Below are 23,783 nucleotides of genomic sequence, written 5' to 3' on the forward strand. Positions count from 1 at the left end.
AGAGATAAAACGTATGCTTGTAAATTTCATCTTTAATGATGTCCTGCGATGGAAACCCAAACTAATAAGTGTGTGTGTTGTGTGTTACAGGTTACCAGGTCCCTCCAGAGTCCCCGCTGCAGGCAGCGGCAGTAGCAGCAGTAAAGCCCACGGATCCTCAAACCTAAACAGACGGAGCCAGAGCTTCAATAGTATTGACAAGAGCAAACCACTTCAGTATGCTAGCGGCAACGACAGAGGTGAGCAATATACAAAATAATAATATTAAAATCAAAACTGCATACTGCATATCACAGAAACAGCAACAACTATATCCTGCTATCCACTAGATGGTGCCACTATCACAGGAACAATAGCACTGTGGCACTGGGCAGGATGCTCTGAGGTGGTTCTCTCATGCATTTATTATTACATTTTCATAATGAAATACAGTAAATCTGTGGAAAAACATAATTTCCTGGGAAATTAAAGTATAATATTTCACTGTGGTTCCTCTCTGGTGTTATTCACATCTGAAAAGGTGATCTGCCCTCGGCATGCAGTGTCCTCCTATATATTTGGAGATGACGTTTATGTTATATTTCTGCTTCCACATAACCAGCCTATTCAGAGTTCACTTCGGATTTCATCATCCTGTCAAACCTGAACCATCATTCAAAGCTGACTTCATAAAACCACATGGCAATTTAGTCACCAGTGTGTAAATCTCCACAGGCTAGTTGGTTACTTCATAAATCTGCGCTAGACCTAATGGAGTGTGTCGATTGAAGCCGGGTTGGAGTTCAAAGATGTGTGACCCGTTTTTCGTCCCCTGCTTCACCCTTCCCAGCAAGAATCCGTGCACAAAAACTCAACCAATTTTCTCTCACAGACTGTTTGTTTTGGCTGTGCTGTGCCCAGTTAGATTTATACCGGACTTTACTGGTCCTCGTTCGTTGTTAGCACAGATGCTGGTGTTCCCAGGCACTGGTTACGGGACAGGGTGAGAAGGTACACACAAAGCCAGACAGAGGGTTTCGCATGGCAGACGGGGCTTTGATGAATCAAAGAGTCCTAATAGGCGACGTCTCTCGAGAAAACCCATTCCTGCCCTTTTCCATCGTGCCTGACATTACTCAAAACCTTGATTTACAGGGCTACTGCGCTAATACTTCCACAGATGAGAAAAGCAAACTCCCATCTGCCTTTTTTCCCTCATCTTCCTTTTTCCTCTGTCCAAAAAGTCTGCCGCACTGAAGGAACTATGGGAGGGGCTGGTACTGTAGGGAGAAAGCAGAGCTCTGTTCCAAAACCCTAGTGAGCTGCCTACCTAGCATTTTAAGGCATCGTAGGTGTACAGTTGACGCAAAAGCTGTTTTATGCAGTAGGCAGAAAAATTATGCTGCCTTTTGAGATACAGTGTTTTGGCCAAATCCTAAAGGTGCAGTGATATAATTAAAATTTTGCAGGTAAAACAGGTCTACTGTCAGTTGTAGCAATATATATGAAAATCCATCATCCATTTCTAACAACAGTTAGGCTTTGATGTTGGTTGTTGTATCAACTTTGTTAGCTTAGCAACAGGCTAACATCAAAACTGTAAGCCAAGTCTCATCTGTGCTTCATTCTGCCTGCATAGCATGTTTAAAATCAGTTGCTTGGGGTTTTGTGACAGCACACCTTTGTAGCTCACTAGGCAGCTCACTAGGTTTTGGAACAAAGGTAGCATGTAGTCTTTCATTTTTATGGCAGGCTTGAATACAAATTTCATAATCCTGAGATTGACCTTTAATTGATTTAATCCTTAACCTCAAATCTGTCAGCACCCTGTGCTACCATCACCTACGTATTTCAGCACAAAGCTTCTCTGTGGAAGGAAATCTCACACTGTTTATAAACCCTATGCCAAGGTAGTGGGCACAAACACTTGCATGTTAAGTAGTCTTGTATAACAAAACTAATTTCACCATTCACACTGGCTGCAAGAGTGAATCAGCATGTTTTCTAGCATTAGCTGCTATCAAAAGCACTGTGTCCAATTCCTGGATTACTCTGAAGGAAATCAGGGTTTTTTTTAGTACATCCATTGAACTTTTGGCATAGCTTCATACAGTAGCACCTGAGACTAAGATGGGAGAGATATCAGAACTGGGCAGAGGAGATAACAAAGAGAGCCAGAGGCAAAGAAAATGGCTAATGCAATCCATTCTGGACAATAATAAATTAAGATAGAATATCTTCAATGCCATGTTTTCTGTCATCACACCTGTTAATGTGTTTGTTTTTAAATGTGCGTGGCATCCTATCAGACTTCCCAGAACAAAGTGGCATTTCTCTTTCAACATATAAATTGGTGTGGAGAAAAGGGTAGCTATGGTAACCACGTTTTGATGGTCTGGTGTGTGTATGAGTGTGAGAGAGGCTGTTATTTAAGCTGCTGTTATCTCCAAAGACGGGGTTAATTTAGCTGACACATGCACTGAAGACCGATCCACACAGCGCTCATTCAAAGTCCAATCACTGTTCACTCTACAAGATTTTCAATGGAACCAAATGAAGTCCCATATCCTCCTTTCTTCCTTTGTGTTTAAAATTTTTCGGCTTGACTATTTGATACATCTGGGTGCAAATCAAAGTTTTGGGCAGCCCAAGTTGTTGTAAGACTAAGTAGATTTACTTGCATTTAGTTATGTTGTAGTGCAGCAGAAGCTTTGGTGTATAACTGAACTTGTGTAGAATTAATCTATTTATCTATCTATCATCTGTCTATGCAATGATCAATTGATGCAATTATATGATATATACTGTTTGATTATTAAAGAATGTCATACATATTTTTTTGTCAGTTATGAATAATCCACTGAGATCTGGTCAAAGTAATCCAATTTATGTACACTAAAATTGTAAAACATTTTGAGTCTGGGCTCTGAGCTTAGTAGGTTTTTGTTGTCATTATCGTCATCAACATTGAACCAATAGTCAAGTCATAGACAAGTTGTATTTTAATTGATGCTACATATCTGCTTTGTCCTGTTTGATATATGTGTATCTTATGTTTCCCCCACATGGATTAAGTATTTTTATTAATGCATGTTATTCTGTTAGCCATGTTGATTCTGTGTAAAACATCACTGCATTTACAAAGAACAAGAGGGTATAAGGCAACAACAAAGTATTTGAATCCCACAAAATCAATTTAGGATCCAATTTTCTGCCTGAGTGCACTGCAGCACTGCTTGGGATTTCAGTATGCAGTGGGATTGCAGAGTAAAGATTTAGATGGAGCGCTATCTGTTCCCAGTGTATTTGTGGGACACTTCGCCTTCCCACAATCTCTTTCCTCTTATGCTAATATTTGATTATTGTTGTAGCCATGTTTTTTCCTCCTTGCCAAAGAAAAACTTTGTATTGCATCTAGGGTGTAGTTGTAATAGTCTAACAGATGTGTTCTCTGATGCAGAGTCGGTGAAGGGCATTCCTCTGCCAGGCAGCATGAACGGCAGTGGCTCGGTGCCTTCCAGCACCAGCGGGCAGCAGCTGGCCTCTGCCATCCCCTCTCCCACTGCTGGAAAGACCTGGCGCAGCAAGTCCATGAACATGAAGCACAGTGCCACCTCGTCTATGTTGGCCACCAAGCCGCCCAGCCCAACCGCTTCCCCAACCCCTCCCTCATCGTCTGATCGCCTCCGTCCCCCAATCACAGACTCCTCCAAATCAGCCCCCGGCAACCAGCGCTCCATGTTGGAGAAATTCCGGCTCATCAACCCTCGATCCGCATCCAGAACCTCACCCTCAGTGGCCGAAATGGCTCTCCAGGAGGAGGACGATTTGTCGGAGTTTGGAGATGAGGGGACCTGCAGTCCCACACCACCCTGCGGGATCTCAAAACAGCAGGGAAAGACCCCTGCATCCACCTTTGCACCCCCAAACAAGACCAACAACTGCAAGAACCACAACAATAAATCCTTGCCACAACCCAAAGACAAAGAGGACAAGAACAAGACCAAGAGCAAAGCAAGCACGCCACCCAAAGAGGAGCCAGTGATATTGGAGCCCTCTAAGAAAGGATCCAAGATTGCCAGCCTCATCCCCAAGGGAGGCAAATCTTCCACAGCCTCTGTAAAGAAAGAAAGTGCAATCCCCGCCTCCAGCGGCATCCCCAAGCCTGGTCTGAAGGCTCCAGCAGCAACCACCAAGCCTGCAGCTAGCCAACCCAGTATACCTGCAACTAGTGTACCTGCTACAGGTGGTGAGAAAACCAAACTTAGTAAAGGTGGTCAGTCTATATATATGCAGAGATCTTTGGGAGGATTGGAGAATCGAAAGACCAGCATGGTGTCATCAACAAGTACCTCAGCACTTTCTGGATCCGCCACATCTGGGCTGGGTGGTGGAGGAGCTCTAGGAGGTAATGGAGCAGTACAACTTCCCCAGCAGCAACAACACAACCATCCCAACACAGCAACCGTTGCCCCCTTCATGTATAGGTGAGTGATTCCTAAATGCAAATGCACATGATTGTTGAATCTCCTGCTTTGCATATTGTGCATGATGGTTGCTGAAGTTGTGGATAGTAGCTTCATAATTACAGATCCGTCATGTTCAAGCACAGAAAAGTACTTGAAATCCCACTTCTCCCTAGTAAAACAAGAATAGATTTAAAAGAGGTTCAAATCTATTAACACTGACATATCTCTTGAGACTGATATTAAAGTTATATTAATTTAGAGTACTACTTTTGAACAATACACATTTATTAAAATGAAGCTTAAAATGTGTTTTATTGTCACTATTGATAAGGGAAAGTATGATCTTTCAATGCAATATATTTGCTATGCCTCCACTTTACTTTAGTGCAATCAAATATACTTCAGTAAATCTTTAGTTACAATTCAGCATTACTTACGCATAATTAAAGTGCAAAACAATACAAAATTATTAGTTCCAATTTAGCAGACTTTAAGTATACCAGTAAAGTATGCTAAAAGTAGAGTTACGAGGTATTTTAAGTACACAAGTATGTAAATGCACTTGTAGTACACAGTATACAATACTTCAAATTTTACTTCAGTACTTCAAATATAGTTTAGTACTTTTATTTTTCACTATAGTTGTCACTATCATTGCACCTTGGCAAGTTAATTAATGGCTGGTGGGCTCTTTGTGATTAGTGTACTTTGTCCCTTGTTGTTGGATAGAACTGGTCGTTTTTCAGACTTCATCATATAGACCCAGCTGACTTCTAGTCCTGACAGGGCTACTGGGGTCCATACATCCAATGATGCTTAGAGACATAAAAGGGCAAGACTCAGACAAACACGACAGATCTGGGTTCCTGGGTTCTATTCTGGGATGTGAAATCATTATCATTATCCATGAGACAGCAGGACCATGTCTCTGTAATTACCCTCAATAGACAGGCAAAGATGAAACCCTCATCCCCAGGAGGTCCAAAATAATTACCTCATCTTTTACTTATTCTGCACACCACTAACAAGACATATATTTTAAAGAATCTCTTTTGCGAAATGTAACTTGGCTTACCAATAATTTATCATGAAGATGCACCAGAAACAATAGAATTTATTTTAATATACTGTATTATCTGCATGAGAGATCTCCCAAAATCTGAATGTTTCAGAGGTGGCCTGGTGGGAAGTGCACATGCTCTGATATGTTGCACAGTGGTGTTTCTTTGCAGGCAACCCGGGTTTCAGTCATTTTCGAATCAATCATTTCTTCGCTCTGCTGTCAGTTTGAAGGCAGAACAAGAAATTTGGAGGATGTCTTGTTAAATCTGACTGTGGGGGGTGATGGTAAGAAATGGATCTCTTTTGAGCATAGACTGTCTAGACAAGAGTCCTTTTTGGACCAGACGGAGTGAGACCCCGCTTATACACAGAGGCTGAAGGGGCATCGTAAAGCATGTTTAATTACAGGCAAATATATGTTGAACCGGCAATCTATCTATAGTTTATCAAACCAGCTTCTAGATGCAACAACACACACCCACTGATCATCTGTCCATTTCAATCGAGCAATACTTTGTAAGAAAAAGCGGTGGGTAAATGTCTCATCTCGACAGTATTATTAGCCCAAGTGGGTACTGCTGAGCTTTTGCCAGACCGCCTCGTTTAAGAGGCGTGGCATCCTACAGTCCTCACCAAGAGACGGATGACATCACAAATGATGACTAATGAGGGTGAATAGGTTAGAGTGGAGGAAGAGGAAGTGGGAACAGAGAAGAGAATATGTGATTGATAGGCAGGGGGCATTCATAACAGTTTGAGTCTGCTTATTACAGAGACAAAGAGAGTGCTAATGGGCCTGTGATAGACAAAAACTGTCATGAAAGACGAGAGAGTTGAAAACAAGACGGGGCGTGTATTGTCCTTGAGAGATTGTGTATGTTCAGTAACAGGTTTAATCCTTTAAAGAATAAAGAGCTTTCAAACCCAGTGACCCCTGTGTGTCATACCTGCACACACTGAACCTTACGAGTGTAGCAGTTCATTATTCACAGGAAGATGATGCCGTTTTCTTAACACTGTGTTTGGCATTCTTAGTGCCATCTCATAAGGATTATAACCTAAAGTCTTTTTGGAATTTTAAAGTGGAGCCCTTATCACACTCCACCACTGCAGATCTTCCTCTCGAGAGCTTTGCTTGACACTGTAAAACCCGCAGGGCTGCGACAGCACTTGACGGTGTGCGAGACGATACACTGCATTTTGAACAGGTCCGTGTGGTTATCATGCACTTAGAACTACACCTAGAGGCAAACTTTTAGGCATGCTTGGTGGGAGGAAGTGAGTTGAGGAAGTTGTATGACCAGCCTCAAACTGCATATAGTTTTCTTCTATCTATTCACTACCATTCAAAGGTTTCAGTTTGGTTAGAATTTGTAATGTTTTGAAAGAAGTTTTTTACTTAGTGGGCTATTTTTTAGTAAAAAAAATAGATAGTAAAAACAGCAATATTGCTATTAGAACTAAAATAACCATTTTGTAGTTGAATTTATTTGAAAGTGTAAATCATTCATATGATGGCAATAGGCTATATTATAAAATATAGTAATACTTATATATAAATGTATATATGTTTAACTCTTTTCAAAATATATACCGTGTGTGTGTGTATTTATATACATATAATAAACACAGTACACACACATGTATTATGGAAGTGGTTCATTTAATCTTTATGTTGGGAGTAAAGATACCTAAAAATGTTGTCTAGGTGGGCAGCTCATGTGGGTTTGAAAGAGAGCGTTCACTGGCATTGAGAACAGTGGTTGACCTTCCCTCCACTGCCTCTCCTCACATCAACACTCTCAGTTCCAGTAATGTTGCTTGAAAACTGTAATAAAAAGATTAAACAATGTGTCTGTTGCCAGTAAAATCTCTGCGTGTCCTTAGTTGACCTTCCATTGAATCTGTCTGTTTTGTTTTGTGCTGTTTCATCACTTAATGAGTTCATTCAGCTCACCAAGCCCTGAAGTTACCTGACAGTTTAAGCCCTCTTCTTTTCTGCTGCATTTGTTTATTTGCATTTGCAGAGTTTGTGTGATTTATGTGCATGTGTTTGTGTGCGTGTGTGTAGTCACAGGCAATGCAGCATCTCAATGGCATGATTGTGGAACACATGGCAAAACTAACAGTGTGACATGCCACTGAAATATTTGGCTGGTGAAGTGTGTGTGTGTGTGTGTGTGTGTGTGTGTGTGTGAGAGGGAATGTTTATCTGGATGAGTGCAGGTGTCCTGGGATGCTTTGTTGTAGGTGTGGTTGTTGTGCCTACACAGTCAGTTTTCCCAGTCTATTTCAGCTAAATCTGAACAGCATTGTGTGTTCATGTGTTTGCCAGGTTTTGTATATTTTGGGGGGCCAGGTGCCCCCACAGTGACAAACCTGTTAACTATAAAAAAAATCACTAATCTGTGGCTTAAATCAGAGTAAAATCTTAGGGTTAGATTATAGTAGTACATTTAGTCTATAATAAGTATTTTTTACATTTTAATTTGAATGACAGTAAATTATAATAATAATTATTAAGTAAAATGAAATATTTAAAAATAACAAATGATTTTATTGTTGAATTGACGTGCCAAAAGAAAACTAAACCTAAAGCTAAAAGTACATCTACTGAAACCTAAAACTAATAAAAGCTATATAGAAATATTTAAACTTAATTATACATAAAATTACACACAGACAAAAAATTACAAAAATAACTACAATTGAAATGGAAAACAAAATATAAAAATGAAAAATAAAACATAATGAGAATATAATATAATTATATAGTATATCAATTTACTTTATAAAATCCCTTTTAAGGTTGCTTTTTTTTTTAAAATAAGTGGCACTTGGATTGATCTAATGCAAAATTCATGTTGACTGTATGATAGTGTTTAAGCATGCAAGCAAAAAAAATCTACTCTATGTGAAATGCTAATAATTCATATGTAATTTTTCCTTTTGCTTTACTCAGGACATATTCAGAGAACGACTGCACTACCGTGGCCCCCCCTGAACCATGTCTCAGTCCCACAAAAGACCTGGTCTACAGCAAGACCGCCAAACAGTGCCTGGAGGAGATCTCAGGTACAGTAGGACAAGTACTGCCACATGTGCACATGCATGCCTACACACAGTCAGACATACGAGAGCGACTCGAGCCTAACACACACACACACACAGAGGCTGGCACAGATTCTCTCTGCAGGCCGCTAGTTCCATGTTGCTGTCGCAGCAAGAAAAGGTCAGATATGACAGGTGGACAAAGGCCGGCCTTGTTTGGGAGGCCAGCCTGCAGAATGTGTTGTTTATTTGTGCATGTGTGTATTTCTCTATGTGTGGGACTGTGATGTGACAGCTGATAGCTGGAGATAGGTGCCTGGGGTTTAGGCGCTGCTTACACACATCCCTTAACAACCAGCCGGTGAGCAACTGTAAGAAATAAATGCAAATTTTACCCAAATGCTGCATTTACCTGCGCTGCAGTTTCTGGCATTGGAGGGTGCACTATGACACGCGTTCCTGGTTGTTCATTTGCTGTGTGCATATTTATCAGCACAGTCACTGTCGTTATATCCCTCTGCAAATGCTTTTGGTGTATTTCATTAATTCTGTACGTGAGAAGAATTAATTGGTTTGGGATCTGATCGTCCTTGTCTGTGCATCCCGAGGTTCCCTGTTGTTACTTTAATGCATTTAGTTTGTAATTAACCATCTAAAAAAGCTCAAAACAAACCCGACTGGAAAATCGTTGCCCAAACCAGCCCACTCTTCTTTAATGAGATATAAATTAGTGCTCCAGCGTGCACAGAAATGCCTGGAATGTCAAATTAAACCGAATAAACTGCAGACACGATCACATAAGCACAAAGCGGTCAGTGTATGCACGTCAACGAGAATGCAGCCCTGCTGTGGTCATTTTGAAGGTGAGGGACATTGTTGTTTCCGAGCGGATCTAGAAGCAGCAAGAACATTCTGGCTCATGGTCAGACATTTGTTTTATGTGTTGCACTGCTTTTAGAGAGTTTTGGGACTGTTGAAAACAAATGAAGAAAATAAATGCAAATTCTAAATGATGCATGTAGAATTTAAATATTTAGTGAGTTTTTATTAACAGCTAATATAGGCATTAGGCTGTTGCATGTTTGATATAAGCAATCAAAAATGATATGCGTAGAAAGTATTAACTGCAACTTTGAAGTGAATTTAAATAAAGCTTTATTATCTTAAAAGTTTATCCTTATTTTAAACAGGAAGTCTTTCTTTCCTGCGAAACTGGAACATCACAGAAAAATCATTTTTCATCTTAGAAAGCATGTCTGCAGGCTTTTTTCTACATCTGCTTATGTTGAAAATGCCGTGGTTTGGTTAGTGATGCTGTCAGGGAAACCCTCACATCTACTACTTTTAGATGTTAACCTCAGAACTCACTTCCTGCACTGTGGGTTCCGCCCGGTTGTAAAATGTGCTCTACTCGATGTAAGTACAAAAGCAAAATCTCTGCATGCACCTGCTCTGTTTTTAGTTGGCTGATTGGTTGGAGGTGTTGCTGAAGCTTATGGCAAAAGAAAAAAGATGATTATGACATGTATTTGCTGAATTCTCTGGAGTCTGATTTGGGTAATCTTCTGTATTGTACCCAATTAATTGAGTGCTGAAAAAAAGAAAAAAGAAAAAAAAATGGTTAATTAAGAAATATTAGGCAAGTAATTTGTTAATAGCTTGTCGGGAGACTATAAATGCCAAAATTAATTATAATATAATATAATGTCAAGATATAGACATTTTTACCTGTTTTAGCACAATATATTAATTTGAATAAATTTTACATAGTTTGTTACAGTATTTATTTTAAAGTATTATATTAAATAAAATTATATTACTTTGTTTTTTTTTGTATAATTTCCCTGCTAGTTAATGATTATGAAGCAAATGTATCTGAACAACCTTCTTCATTATAAAGAAAGTCTAAGGAGAAATCATAGTGTTACAAGCCAGTTTTGTCTTATGTTATTCCCACAACACACATACACACATGCACTCACATGTTTTGCTGCAAAGGTGTGTGCCGAATCGGTAGCTAACAGCAACAGGAAACAAGCCATCATTGCTGCAAAGAGAAACGGAGAGAAGAAAGAGGGAGATGGATAAGGAGAATGAAGCAGCTCACAGCATGTTAAAAGGAGCAGGCGGACCTTGAGCTTGTGTCTGAGAGAGCACACACACGCACACACTCACTCTCTCCTGCTGTCCCTTGGAGCGAACCACATGCGCACGCTCCAGTCGGTAATTAATAGACAGAGAGTGTGAAGAGTCTCCGCTCGCCGAAAGAGAAAAGAGATGCCGTGAAGGACGCGTATCACGATTTCACCGTAATCTGGTGCAGATCTGCTCTCTATGAGCCTCCGTGCTGCATTGAAGGAAAGAAGTGAGAGAAGAGGAAGACAGGAGGAGTATGCACCTGGATGCTGGTTATTGGCTGCGCTGAGCAAGTGTGTGTGTGGGCAGGATGATATTTGAAGCTCCCCGGTGCAAGGGGCAGCTTTGCGACTGAGCGTGTATGCCAGCAGCCACCTGAGGCTCGCAGATCATGTGAGGAGGAACTAACTTCAAGGCAAGGAAGAGAAAGTGTAAAGACCGTGTGAAAATATGAAGCGAGGAGCCGAGTTTTCCGTGTTCCAGGGCGGCAGCCCGCCTCGCAAGTCACCGCAGCCTCTCCCGGACAACTTAAACCTCCGCAAGCAACGTTCTCTCGGCAATCTCGTGCTGCTTAGCGATGGTGAACAGAGGGTTTATGCCTTCGAGCTGGACGAACCACCTTGTCCACCTTCGACAGCCTCCGGGACATCGTCTTCGTCATCCTCGCCCCAGCATGGCCGAGGTAGCTCCCGTAGACATCCGGACAGCGGCACCCGAGCTCGCTCGCTCTCGCTGTCCCTCACCAAGGTGCTTTCCCAATCTGAACACTCCCTTATTCCTGTGCCCTGGGGTCGAAAGTCCAGCCGGATGGCTCCTGCGCATCAGCACCAGCGGCCTGAGATAGTGGTGGAGAAAGCGGGCAGCTGTCGTAAAACGGATGAGGACCCTCGGGCAGGTCCGAACCAGGGCACCGAAGGAGACTGGGAGCTTGAGAGTGCCAGGGAGGAGAAGGCACAGCTGGATAAAGAAGTTATACTCACTATGTTAGGAGACCTGGAGCAGGTTTTGAACCCACAGACACGCAGTAAGTGCAATGCCGCAAAGCGAGTTGCTTAAACTCATCAGAAACATATTGTAAGCTGTCACTGTTGTAACTGTCAGTTTTATCCTTGAACTCTTGGTCGTAACTGCATTAGAAATGGTTCTGGGAGGTGTCTGGTTGAATTATGGTTCTCTGAATGTACTATAGGAGAACATTTAGAAGCCAGTTTCACCTGCTGGCTATTGAAGTGCTGCCATGCTGTCTGCTGCACTGATCAATAGCTCTATTTACCCTCCCGTCGGTGTGATCCATGCTTTTATTCCTAGTCCATGTAGTGTTAACCATCAACCACGGGGCTGTTTGTTCACAAGCCCAACACCTCATCTAATTGAAGTAATTCAGTTCCCTGTAGTTCAGTCTTACAGCAGTATTCTTTCGCACAGCTTTTGTGTTGACAAAGGCAACAGTTCATCTAAAAATGTATATTTTGTCTCAAAATGAGACCCTCATGTCTTTACAAATGTTTGGGAGAAATTCTGCGCTTCAGTGAAAATCACTGCCCGAAAATGCTTCAAAGTATTATCAGTAAAGTTTTGGCTAAACTCTCAGTTTTGACTACTTTCTATACAGTTCTCTATCTCTATACTTAAAGAGGTCATAAGACACGATTTCAGGTTTTCCTTTGTCTTTTCAGTGTTGCAAGTTGCATTTAAGATCTGTATAGTCGAAAAAAATTACATTTCAAACCAAAAGAGGTATTCATCCTAAACATTGCGATTCATCCTTGCTTCTTTAAAATAATCATCCACATATCTATGTCACTGAGTGGGAAGATTTGCATAAATCTGCCCAAGTGTATGTACAAAGAAACAAGGCATAATAATTCTCTCTGTAGTATTGTTGCCGCTACCACCATGGAAGCTGAAATTGCAAATATGATTAGGGGTGTAACATTATCGATGACTTGTCAATCAGAGCTTGCTACACTTTTCAGAAGAATGAGCTTTGTTTAATTCAACGCGTTTCAGAAAGTCAGGGCAGAGAGGAGCACCATTAATGTACAGTATGTGGAAAAAAACTCATTTTGGAAGCTCGTAACACATTGCATCACATGACCCCTTTGCAAAACTCCAGAATGTCATTATGCACAGAATTTTTTCTATAGAGATTAATCATGCAGCTTTTTGAGTAAAAATGTGCTATTATGCAACCTGAGTAACTCTACAGCAACACCTCATCCACCAATTAGTACACACTAGCATTGTGGCAGTCAAATTAATATTTTTTTCTTTAAAGTCAACTTTTAATATTAGTCAAGGTTTCTGAGTTCAAGGTTCAAGATTTTTATTTTCCAAGCTCTCTCTGACACTGAGAATTAAGCAGGTTTTTGCTACTGTACCATTAACACTATATGTAAATGGATAAGCTCTTTTGCAATGAGGGCACACAAACCTGCTGTGTCACACATTTGCATCTCCATTTGCTCTGAATTATGCAAAATCCAAACCTCACAATGCATCCGATTCTGGTCTGAAGCTGTAGACTCTGAGGTTAGCTTTCACTCTGCCACAATGAGGTTAAATCAGTGCAAACTCTCAGCTACCATCTGATCAGACAGAGCCAGCGGTGTGTCCTCACGCCCTCCTTTGCTGCTGACAGGCTCAAGTGGTGCTTGCAGAAATGTGTCTGCTCACCCAGAGGGCAACAAGTGCACATTATGCCACCCAGAGCCCTCTTGATCATCACATATCTGAGTCAGAAGTTCTTATATGGTTTGTTGTTATCCAGCATTCACATGCAGTGAGAATAGCCATGCACCTGCTATGTGTGTGTGGGTTTGAAATGGCCCTGTAGCTCTATATGTGAGGTGCAGGGGAGAGAAATTACTTTTTTTGCCTTACACACTTTGGCCGAATGGTCCATTACAATCCCATAAAACAAAGCCTTCTAGGTAAAAAAGAGTCTGACACATTCACATGGTCATGCATTTTTGTGCTGTAGAAATCAGGACGGTCATTTTTCAAATTAGTATGGTTGAGTGTTTTTTTATTTATTTATTTTCATTTTAGCTTTAATATTTGATGCAGTGTGCTTTAAAAAGGATGGATTTTTAAAAATAAGAATTTTAGCCTGGTAGCTGAAATTGCCATTTTAGAGAAACTACATTCTTATTTTGTAATAAATGAAATCGTCTGCTGTGAGGACTGCAATTTTGTACAAAGTGCTCTATGTATAGTACTTATAAAAACATACATATCTCACAGCGCTTTAGACCATGAACTTTGCTTTTTTAAATTGATGTTTAGCAATTTAAAAGCATTTTGACTATAATAATGCACCCGGTGCTTCTGAAAGGAATATAAAACAGCTTCAGGACCAACTTTTTGCCTTTCATTCTGGTCTAGGATTGGTGGTTATTCATGACATTCTTGCACTCAATCAATCATCTACCATCTCAGACGGATCTTACAGGTGGCTTAAGTCAGGCTGACTTGCATGATTGCTTCTGTTTGTCAGTTTGTCTTCCAGAAAACAGACTGATTTGACTGTTTATCTGTCTATAGGAGCGTGTCCAGCTCTTTCAGCAGCAGCACAGATGTGCTAACACACAATATGGGGTGGCGTTTACACAAGAGAAAAATAAGCTTTGACCTTGAGGTGTTTGACAAGTGAGAAGTGCTGTTAGAAATAGTTGTGGGTGTAAATTTTAATGCGATCCATCATGTCTCACATGGGAATCACCTCTTTACTAAAGACTTCTAAAAAATGTAAGGTCACAAATGAATAGTGAAATTAATGTTGTGAAAGTAATTATGTTCTGATGTACTGTATAACAATTTCACTGCAGCATAATCATAATCAAGATCAGTGCACATATATACAATTTTTTTCTCTTAATTAGTGTTTTACATCATATGCAATTGGCATTGTATTTTACAGTCAGGAGGTGTTCATTAGTGCCAGACGTCATTGGATCAAGAATCAGGTCTCTGATGGGATGCGGGAGCTGTTAGACCTCCTACTGCCATCATCAGCCTGTATGAGTGTCTCTCTGAGTGTCTTTGTTCAATGAGTTTAATGCAGTGGAAAAGAAGCACTTAACTGAACCTCTGCAGATCCAGAGCCTGAACAATTCTTTCAAGCAAAAAATCATATTTAAATGAAGATTCCTGCCTTCGCTGTCTTTTTCTGGCTTTGTAAGGGTGTTTTGCTATGTGTTATTAGTTAATTTACTTATTATATTTATTTATTTTATTAAATAATAGAGAATGGAGAAAAGAATAGATCGATAACATAGGTATACTTCATTCTTATTTGTAAGGAAACAGCATGTAAGCAGCATTTCTGGAGTCTACTTTGCCGATTTTAAATAAATCAGTTGAGCGAATGACTCATTAATCACTAACAATAATGCTGTAACCTGCAGAAAAGAATTACTAAATTATCTTTAATATGATATCTATCTAATAATCTTTAATGTGTGAACAGATCCAAATAATTTATATCACAGAGATAAATCCACTTTTGCTCATAAAACAAGTATTAAAACAAATGAAGTAAAAGGACTGTTTAAGCCTGTTTAAATTTGACATATTTCTGCTTTATAAGCAAATCGTGCCCCAGCCAAACTTTGAGCCAGGCTTAGGGGTTAAGAAGCGGTGTCATAGCGCACGGATTACTCCATGCTTTGCGGAAAAGTGATGACCGTGAAATCTGTCCCTTTATCCCATCAGCTGCACAGCAAGCTGTAACTTCAGCATCTGAGTTGACATGCAAGAGTAGACAGCCTCCGCTCACTAACCGCTGGCCGCAGCATGTTTGACTGGTTCATATGCCGAGTCCGTTCTGCCTTCCAGACTATTTACTAGCAAGTGACTCGGTGCCTGTAACAGGGTCAGTAACCAATGTTTTCTTCTTTCTATCCACCAGGGGAGGATCCAGAAACTAGACGGATGCGTACAGTGAAGAACATCGCTGACTTGAGACAGAATCTTGAAGAAACCATGTCTAGTTTACGCGGGACGCAGATTAGCCACAGGTGAGTGTTTGGTCAAATAGTGCAAAAACAGTGGTTTTGCTCAAAATGTAGATTGTGAAGGTAATGAACTAGCACAATCTTAATCCAAAGCTTTTCGCGAAAAGTTGTCGCAGTGCGTTCTGGGATTGCCTTATCCGCGAAGATATATATAGCATTTGAGTAAGACATCATGAAAAGAAAGTTCATTAGCTCCAAAACAGTGACAGCTGCACTTTCCAAAAATTGGGTCTCTTTTGCCAATTTAATTTCTTTAAAGACAAAGCTCAGTTTGGCACTCATAAACAATGCAAACCCCCGTTGTGCCAACATCTTTGCTAACAAAAGACTCTCACCAATCTCATTGCGAAATGAAAAATGCTCTCATTTTTGTGGAGTTAATCATTTATTAAAACCCAAATTCCCAAACACCCAATTACTGCAGAAAATACATAAGCGTAACCACATTCGTCCAGCCTATTTCAGCACCTCTCTCTTTATCTCACTCACAATGTGAACGTAATTTCACAGGAAAGTGGTTCAGAGGCAGCGCTCTGACATGACAGATGGTGTTGGCCCTCTCTCTCTCTCTCTTTCCCTCACGGGGAGCATCTTCTTTGGAAATCAATGCTTGGCCTTTTTGGGGTTTTTTCATAGCACATTGCTTCTCAAAGGAGCCAAAAAGGTGTTAGACACTTCCTCACCCTCCCTCGCCGTAAAGCTAACCAGTAAAGAGCCCATGAATCAAAAAACTCCAACCCTTGGAGTTCATAATGGTCAGATATATATTGTTGACACACGGCTGTCAGGCTGTGCTCGAAATGAATGAAGATAAGGAAAAGCTATTCTTCACAGTGACAAACTAAATAGAGTAATTCACTAGAATATGTTTTATAACATACAACAGATGGAAAGAAGATAGTGATCCAGCCAGGGCTCTTTTAATTGTAAGGAGAGCTCAATTTTTCACCTTTGTGACACCGGTTGGTTGTCAGGAAGTTGAAGTGTGGTTTCCTGAAACATTGGCCCACTAGGTGGATTCCATCATACGTACGGTGGAGTCTCGCAGGAGCTTTTCAAATTGACTTCCATTCATCTCCAAACATACCATATGATATATATTCTGAAAGAGTATAGAATGTAAGTGTTCTTTCAGAAGCTTCTGCGCATCTATTCACCGCTGTGTTGGAAACGCCACAAAGCTCTATTGATCTGAGGCTGTGTTCGTGTTTTGAAGATTCTCTGAGCTTTAAATATTGATTGATGAAAAAAATTCTTCTTCAAGGTCAAGACAGCATTTAGAAGAAAATAAAAATCCCTCAAGAGAATCAATTGTTGACTCTATTGAAAACTATTTTGTTACTATATAGGCAGCTTACATCAGTGTTAATTTTTAATTTGTTAATTTTTTCATTTTGTCTTAATCTTAGGGCCAGATTTACAAAACAGGGCAAATTAGTGTTAGAACGCAATTCCATAAAAGTGCAGATGAACACCCTGTGGGCGATTTACACAGGTGCAGAGAACACAGACGCAACGTCTCATTTCAAGACTTTTTGCTTTATATTATTAAATAACGCTGCAAATACCAGTGAATTGACTAGCGCAAATCCTAGTAAATATTAGTAAGGCGAGTCACAGAAATAATTGTTCAGCGCTAATTTCCCACGGCATTTCTATAGTAAATACTGTAGTTTTTAGTTTTTAGTCCTGTAGTAGTTTTTAACAGCAACTGAGGGTTTGTGTTTGCACAAGATGATAGTAAATCTGGACTTTAGTCTTTTAAATTAGACTTAGTCTTATTCTTGATGTACGTTTTAGTTATCATATTTAGTCACCCTTGTCTCATTTTTAAGTCAAGCTTATGTCTACTAAATGTCTGAGCATTTTCATCTAGTTTTAGTCAATAAAAAGGCTTCGTCAGTTTTGGTCATACTGTATAATAGTTAAAGATGATTTTGAGTGAGTGCGTGCAAAAAATTAAGCAAAACACCAGGCGTAAAATATATCTATTTAACAGAGAAGCCCTGATTTGGGGAAACTCCTGATATCTGGCCACCACACACATGAAAGCTTGTGTAATATATGCATTCTAAATAATTTTTGCAAAATTTTGAATAAAAAAATACATTTTAGTCTCGTCTTTCAGCATCAACGATATTGTACGTTGAAGAAATGGTTATTGAAGATTTCAAACCAACGTTAAGAGATAATTGATTAATATGTTGTTGATCAGTGCCTCTCTGTCTGATAGAATCCCACAGGATCCCATTCATCTAATAGGAAGCTGAAAAAAGCTCTAGCTCTTTTCCCACCGGTGGCTTCTGTAATTGTGTTCCCTTTTCTTAAGGCCATTGGATTTCTGGTCGTCCGCTCAAGGGATGGCAGAGGATTCATAAAAATGCTGCAGTCTTACCCTTTCCCAATAGCACTAGCATGTTGCTAAGAGACGGGGGTTGTCGAGAAGATGAGACATCAGGAATATATATAGTGGAACTGTCAGCTGTCATGAGGAGTGACATCAGAGAGGGAGATAAACGCTGGTGACTGGGCCAGAGGGGGATTCGGCAGATCGATAGATTAGACAGAGCAACCCGCCCAAATCTGCATCCAGTGACATTAACTAAGTCCAGATACATGATTTATGTTCTTAGCGAGCCATAAACCCCAGCTCATACACTTCTTGTTGACTTTAATTTAAAGACAGAAAAGAAAGTCATTGTTTCTTAGCTGGCCTGGGTTCCTTGTTCAACACTATCGGGAATAGCACATAATAGCATACTGCAGGGATGCTCGCATTACACATTTCCGGAGCCACTTTTAGAAAATGCTGGGTGACCAGATGGCTTTAAACCTGACCAAATTTTTGCATCTAAATCAAATTCCCACAGGTTGAAGTTTAAAAAATGCTGCAAAAGACATTTCCGTTTATTAACATTGGTTATTAGCTGTGATTAACCAACAATTAATAGTGTTTTCGAAAGCATTTATTTTAAAATATGTTGAACTGTATGAATCAATTTATAGTTTTCTAAATGTTTTTAATTATATTTTCATTTGTGCTTTTCTATTACTTCATTTTATAATTTTTTATATTTGTGTTAATATTTAATATTTTAAACTTTATTATTATTTTAATTTGTTTTATGTTTATTTAACATTTATTTCATTTTCCAAAGCAATGATTGTCTTTTTTATTTAATCTAATTCTTTTTCATATTAATTTTAGTTACTGAAATGACTTTACTTCAGAAATAGATTTTTATTATTTATCCTTGCTTTCCTTCCTGTATGAATGCATCTAATCCATTTTTGGCTGTACTGGATAAAATAAAATAAAAAGATTTACTTGTAGGATTTAGGATTTACTTTGAAACATTTGTCAGTTCTTACTTTACAGTTAAAAATCCAGAAATAGCTACAGCAAGTAACACATTGAATTAAACATGAAATTTGAAATACTTTTAACGTTATGGTATTTTGCTAAAACATACTTCTGTAATCTGTATTTTACAGTGTACCCTGCTAAAGCCCCTTTTCTTATTTTTTTGCTTGTATCTTTGCTTCTCATGCTTCTCATTTTTGTTTCTCTTGTCCACATACCGGCACTATTTTAATAAATATCCTCAACTGCATGAACCAGCTGTGCTGTGTTCAGACTGCAAAATTCAATATTACTGCTCACATGCCCTATCTATACAAAAACACTGGTCAGCCATGTTTGTGACCGTCCCTGGCTTGCTATCCATCCTCCATTGCTGCTGAGTCACAAGTCTCTGGTGTATTTCATAACAAGAGCATCCACACACAAACAGAACATGCTTTGATAACCACACTTAAGCGCTGGCGGCCACCCTTTCAAATATACCAAGCACAGCGGAATAACAATAAGCACGAAAGCTGTTTCTGTAAATGAGACCTTTGGATACTTCAATACAATACACATCTACAGCAGCTCGCTTTTTCACAGTATTTGAAAGTGTATCTCTTTCATAGGACCTTGTTAACCGGCTTACATGCTAGCTAACCACTAATGAGATTCATTCTGAATGGACTTTGATGGTGGGGATATTAATATACCGGCGTTGTAGTCATGACAACATCGCCTTGTGCTGATGACTTATTTGTTAAGTGACACTCATTTTTGACCCCCTGCTGTTTTCTCTCGTGCAAGTAGCTGACTGTCCCATTACTGTGGATTTGTTGCTTGCAAAGATTGTTTAAACAGACTATTTTACACTCATAAATGACGCTTAATGTTTACATATATTCTATCATTATATAAATGTACGCTAGAAATGGAAAGCGTCTCTGTAATGTGACTGTCTGACCACTAGAGAGAGCTGTTGCAGGACAGTCTTCTTGCATGATGGGTGTGTCAAGATCTGCATTTGAGCATCTGTCCATATGCTGTTTTCGCACGCTCCCGCATCAACAAGCTTGTGATGTGTGGAGAGGCCTTTGCACACATCCGTTCACACATCGATCGTCACGCAATCAGAGACATGGACGGAGCACTTAACAGAGGTCAGGAGGTCAAACTGTTGCGCCCGTGCTAACGTGCTTGTTGATGGGCTGCTGCTAAATTGAATTGGATTAGACATGACACGATGAGAATACCTTCCATTTTATGGAGAGCAGCAATAAAACACAGCCACATTGGCAATCTTTCTGCTTCAGCTGGGTCCTTCACACCACGCTGAACACTCACAACCTACAGATAGAAGACCTGCTGTGGAGAGAGACGCTGTCTAATATAGACATATCAAGGATCTGATGTGGGCAGGATCTTATAAGCACACGGCTGTATGTATCAGTTAAAATTAAGGTTGTAGTTATGATTTTGAAAGTTTTATTTGATTACATTTTTTGTGATAGGACAGTATTTAGACAGTGGGATAGAAATTGGAGGGAGGCTTGAACTCGGGACGCCCGTTACGCAACGGGGCTATCTAGTGAAATATGTTTTAAAACAGCATATTAGAATGATGTTTTGAGGATCGTAAACATAAGAGACTTCTTTCAAGAGCAAATTAAAGAAGTCTCACCGGCCACAAACTTTGGAACAGTGATGACACAATTGTTTTGCAGCAAAGGAGCTCAATGGTCAATCATATTTGTGTGTTCAACATAGTCAGCGCAAATATCCAAGTCACTTGTTGGGTTTTTCAAACTCTAAGCTTTACTTTAGAAACAGTGCTGCGGTGCGGGGTTCAGATTGGTCCTCAAACCATCAAGCAAGCTCCTCACCTTGGCACAGGTGCTGGATATTTATGCGTTTAAGTGGCAAGTCAGCGTCTTGCAGAAACAGGATATTGATCTAATTACCCAAATCCGCCTGCAGTCCCAAAATTCTCTCTTCTAATCTCTCCTTTGTAGCACCCTTGAGACAACATTCGACACCACTGTAACTACAGAAGTGAACGGTCGTGGTCTCCCCGCCCTCTCAAGCCGCTCTTCCCCAATGTCTTGGCGTCTCGGTCAAGCGTCGAGTCCCCGTCTTCAAGCCGGCGATGCTCCTAGCTACGCTCCTCCAAGATCCAGTGCCAGCACCACTGGTCGCTATGGTGACCCCTCCAGGTTGTTATACACTGCCCCCCTGAGGAGATCGGCCGCCTCAGGGGTTCGAGGGTCTGAGCCGGGAGAGAAGGGCGGGATTTCAGAGGCAGGGCCAGAGGTGGATGTGACCGGATACGGGAGCGATGGTGACATACTCGCCAAGAACGTACACACAGATGATATCAGTGGGTAAGAAACTATGAAATTAGTAACCATGTTAAGAAACAAACAGGGCCTTCGTTTGATCAGGTCGGTCGAACCATCAATCGCTTTTTTCTGTTGCCGTATGCGATGTTCACAAAGGAAAGGCTGTTTGAAACGTATTCCATCAGAGCAGAGAAGCAGTTACAGCTGTCTCCCAGTATCCTTATGTGGGTGAGAAACACCGTCATATGTCTCTGTTTGGAGGAATAGCTCAGGGTCACGTATACATCACTGCGCGATGCGCTATTGCTTCTGCCCTTGCTGTCTCTGTGCTGATGAATAGAGAGAGAAAGAAAAATAACTCTAGAAATGAAGTCTGTAAAAGACTGACTCATGCAGGAAACAGAATATTGATACTTGAACCTGAAGAAACTTGCATGAAAGTGATGGATTTGGGAATGCTAAACACAATACAGCTCCTGCAGGCAGTACATCAGCCTAAAACAGCATGATGCTAATTATCAGTACGTTAATGTTTTTGGTGCTCTCTCATCTGTGACATGATTATAACTCACTGATTCACACCTAGGAGCAGTTAAAAAAATATGTGCAATGCTCCATATACACACAAAGCAGTGTTGATTTAGTAAAAAATGTTGATTTAAATTTTTTTCCTTTTTTAATATTAATATTTGGTTGTTGTTCTGAACAAATATTTTAAATATATTACATTACGAAAGAAAATGTATAAATAAATAAATCCATAAATAAATAAACAGATGAATTAATACATAATAATATAATTTATTACAATTATTATTTAAATTTAAATAAATAAATAGTCAATTAAGCTCATTCGCAGTATTTGGTTTTAATCCGACTATAAGTTTCTGTGAGAAACAGGCAGAAATTGAAGTATTCTTTTACTGAATATTTAGTCACAGCTCTCAAATAAAACATGCAACAACCAATATCTTTCCCCACACTGAAAAAACACTGTCAAATCTGAAAACAAAGTTGAGTAAAAGAGCTGTTTGTTTTCCCCAAAATATTTAACCTCACTTATATACCCCACGAAAAATGCTCTCATATAATAGTTCACTAATTTGTTGTTGTTTAGTTACCACACAGACGGAGGTCTTTACTCACGGAACGTCGACCTTTACTCTCGAAATGTTGGACGTCCACCCGAGATGCCACCTGCCCGAGAGGTCGTTCAAAAAGGGGTTAAAGAGATGCAAGGGGAAGACAGGTAAGACTTTGTTTTGATTGTGGACACCTGCAATATTCTAAATATATACATTCATAATGTAGAATGCAAGCAGTTCTGTGTTATTAAGCCGTAGAGTTAGTGAATTTTCACACATTTAAGGTCTCTGAGGGTCTATGAAACAACTGACGTGTTGAGAGGAAAGCTCATTTAAGGAAGTAAAAATGTGTGACACTGTGGTACGTTGGCAAAATGTTTAAGAAATGAAGTTCATTACATTGCTGGTCTCCTTCACTGTGTCATTCGATAATAGGACCCATAAATGTTTTAGCAGAAACTCTCATCTGAGTGATTTATATGAATGTAACACCATTTTGTGAGCTCTTTGAAGACTTTAACAGAGTTCAGATCAGGTGATGAATGGCATTCAGCATTTGATGGACCTGATATCACCTTTCTGTGATCAATGAGTTGCTTCCTGTCTTTGTCTGTGCTGTTTGAGAGCAGAGATTAATGACTGGGAGTGAATGTAACTGATGAGGTCCAGACAGTATCATAACGGCCTGTCAGTCACATCTAAACCTGTATCTTGTCTGCTGTCAAACTAGGAGTTGAGAACATCTTTTCTGTATCTGTACGTAAACAAATCTTTGTTTCGTGAGACTAAAATGCAAAGCATATTTTGACAGGAATCACCTGTTGGTTAATTTCACTTAATTGATGCAGTCAGCATAACGTCTGGTCCACTTAAAAGCTTATTTGGACAGCTTGATTATATATCAACATCTGTTAATGACCAAATTACAGTGTTTACAAGACATTTAGGGTTGCGCAGATGTTATTCTGAGAACTAAATGAAATGATATTATTTACTTTTTTATAGCAGTCAAGCAAAGGATATTTTATGTCCATTCATTCATAATAGTTATAATCAGCTATTAGCAGTATGATTGTTAATTGTAAACTGTTTAGTTTTAAAATAATAATCATAACCATTTAGTATAATTGAGATTTTTTTTATATGCATATGTATTTTTTTGTTGAGGTTTTTGTTGTGTGTTTTTGTCCCTTTTTGTCTATTTTATTATTATTATTATTATTTAATAAATAAATCAAATAGAGAAATATTACCAACGTTTTTATAAATTAATTATTTTATTTTTTATCTTTTTTTGT

At 39.6% G+C, this 23,783-nt stretch overlaps 1 protein-coding gene and 1 long non-coding RNA gene across 2 annotated transcripts in view; one reads left to right on the top strand and one right to left on the bottom strand.

Moving 5' to 3' along the window:
* The window catches only part of nav3 (neuron navigator 3), a 125,730-nt gene that overhangs the window by 63,601 nt on the left and 38,346 nt on the right, over window positions 1-23,783 (top strand). The window contains 6 exon segments of the mRNA XM_043236579.1: window positions 91-239; window positions 3,440-4,466; window positions 8,473-8,585; window positions 15,610-15,718; window positions 21,074-21,442; window positions 22,518-22,649. Coding sequence (XP_043092514.1) covers window positions 91-239; window positions 3,440-4,466; window positions 8,473-8,585; window positions 15,610-15,718; window positions 21,074-21,442; window positions 22,518-22,649 — 1,899 coding nt within the window.
* On the bottom strand, window positions 9,912-11,716 carry LOC122342624. Its single transcript, XR_006250620.1, has 3 exons — window positions 10,737-11,716; window positions 10,544-10,608; window positions 9,912-10,152 (listed from the first exon to the last, which is right to left on the bottom strand). It is a non-coding gene; the product is annotated as an uncharacterized LOC122342624 (long non-coding RNA).

This window comes from Puntigrus tetrazona, chromosome 4, assembly GCF_018831695.1.
Source record: "Puntigrus tetrazona isolate hp1 chromosome 4, ASM1883169v1, whole genome shotgun sequence".
NCBI lineage: Eukaryota > Metazoa > Chordata > Actinopteri > Cypriniformes > Cyprinidae > Puntigrus > Puntigrus tetrazona.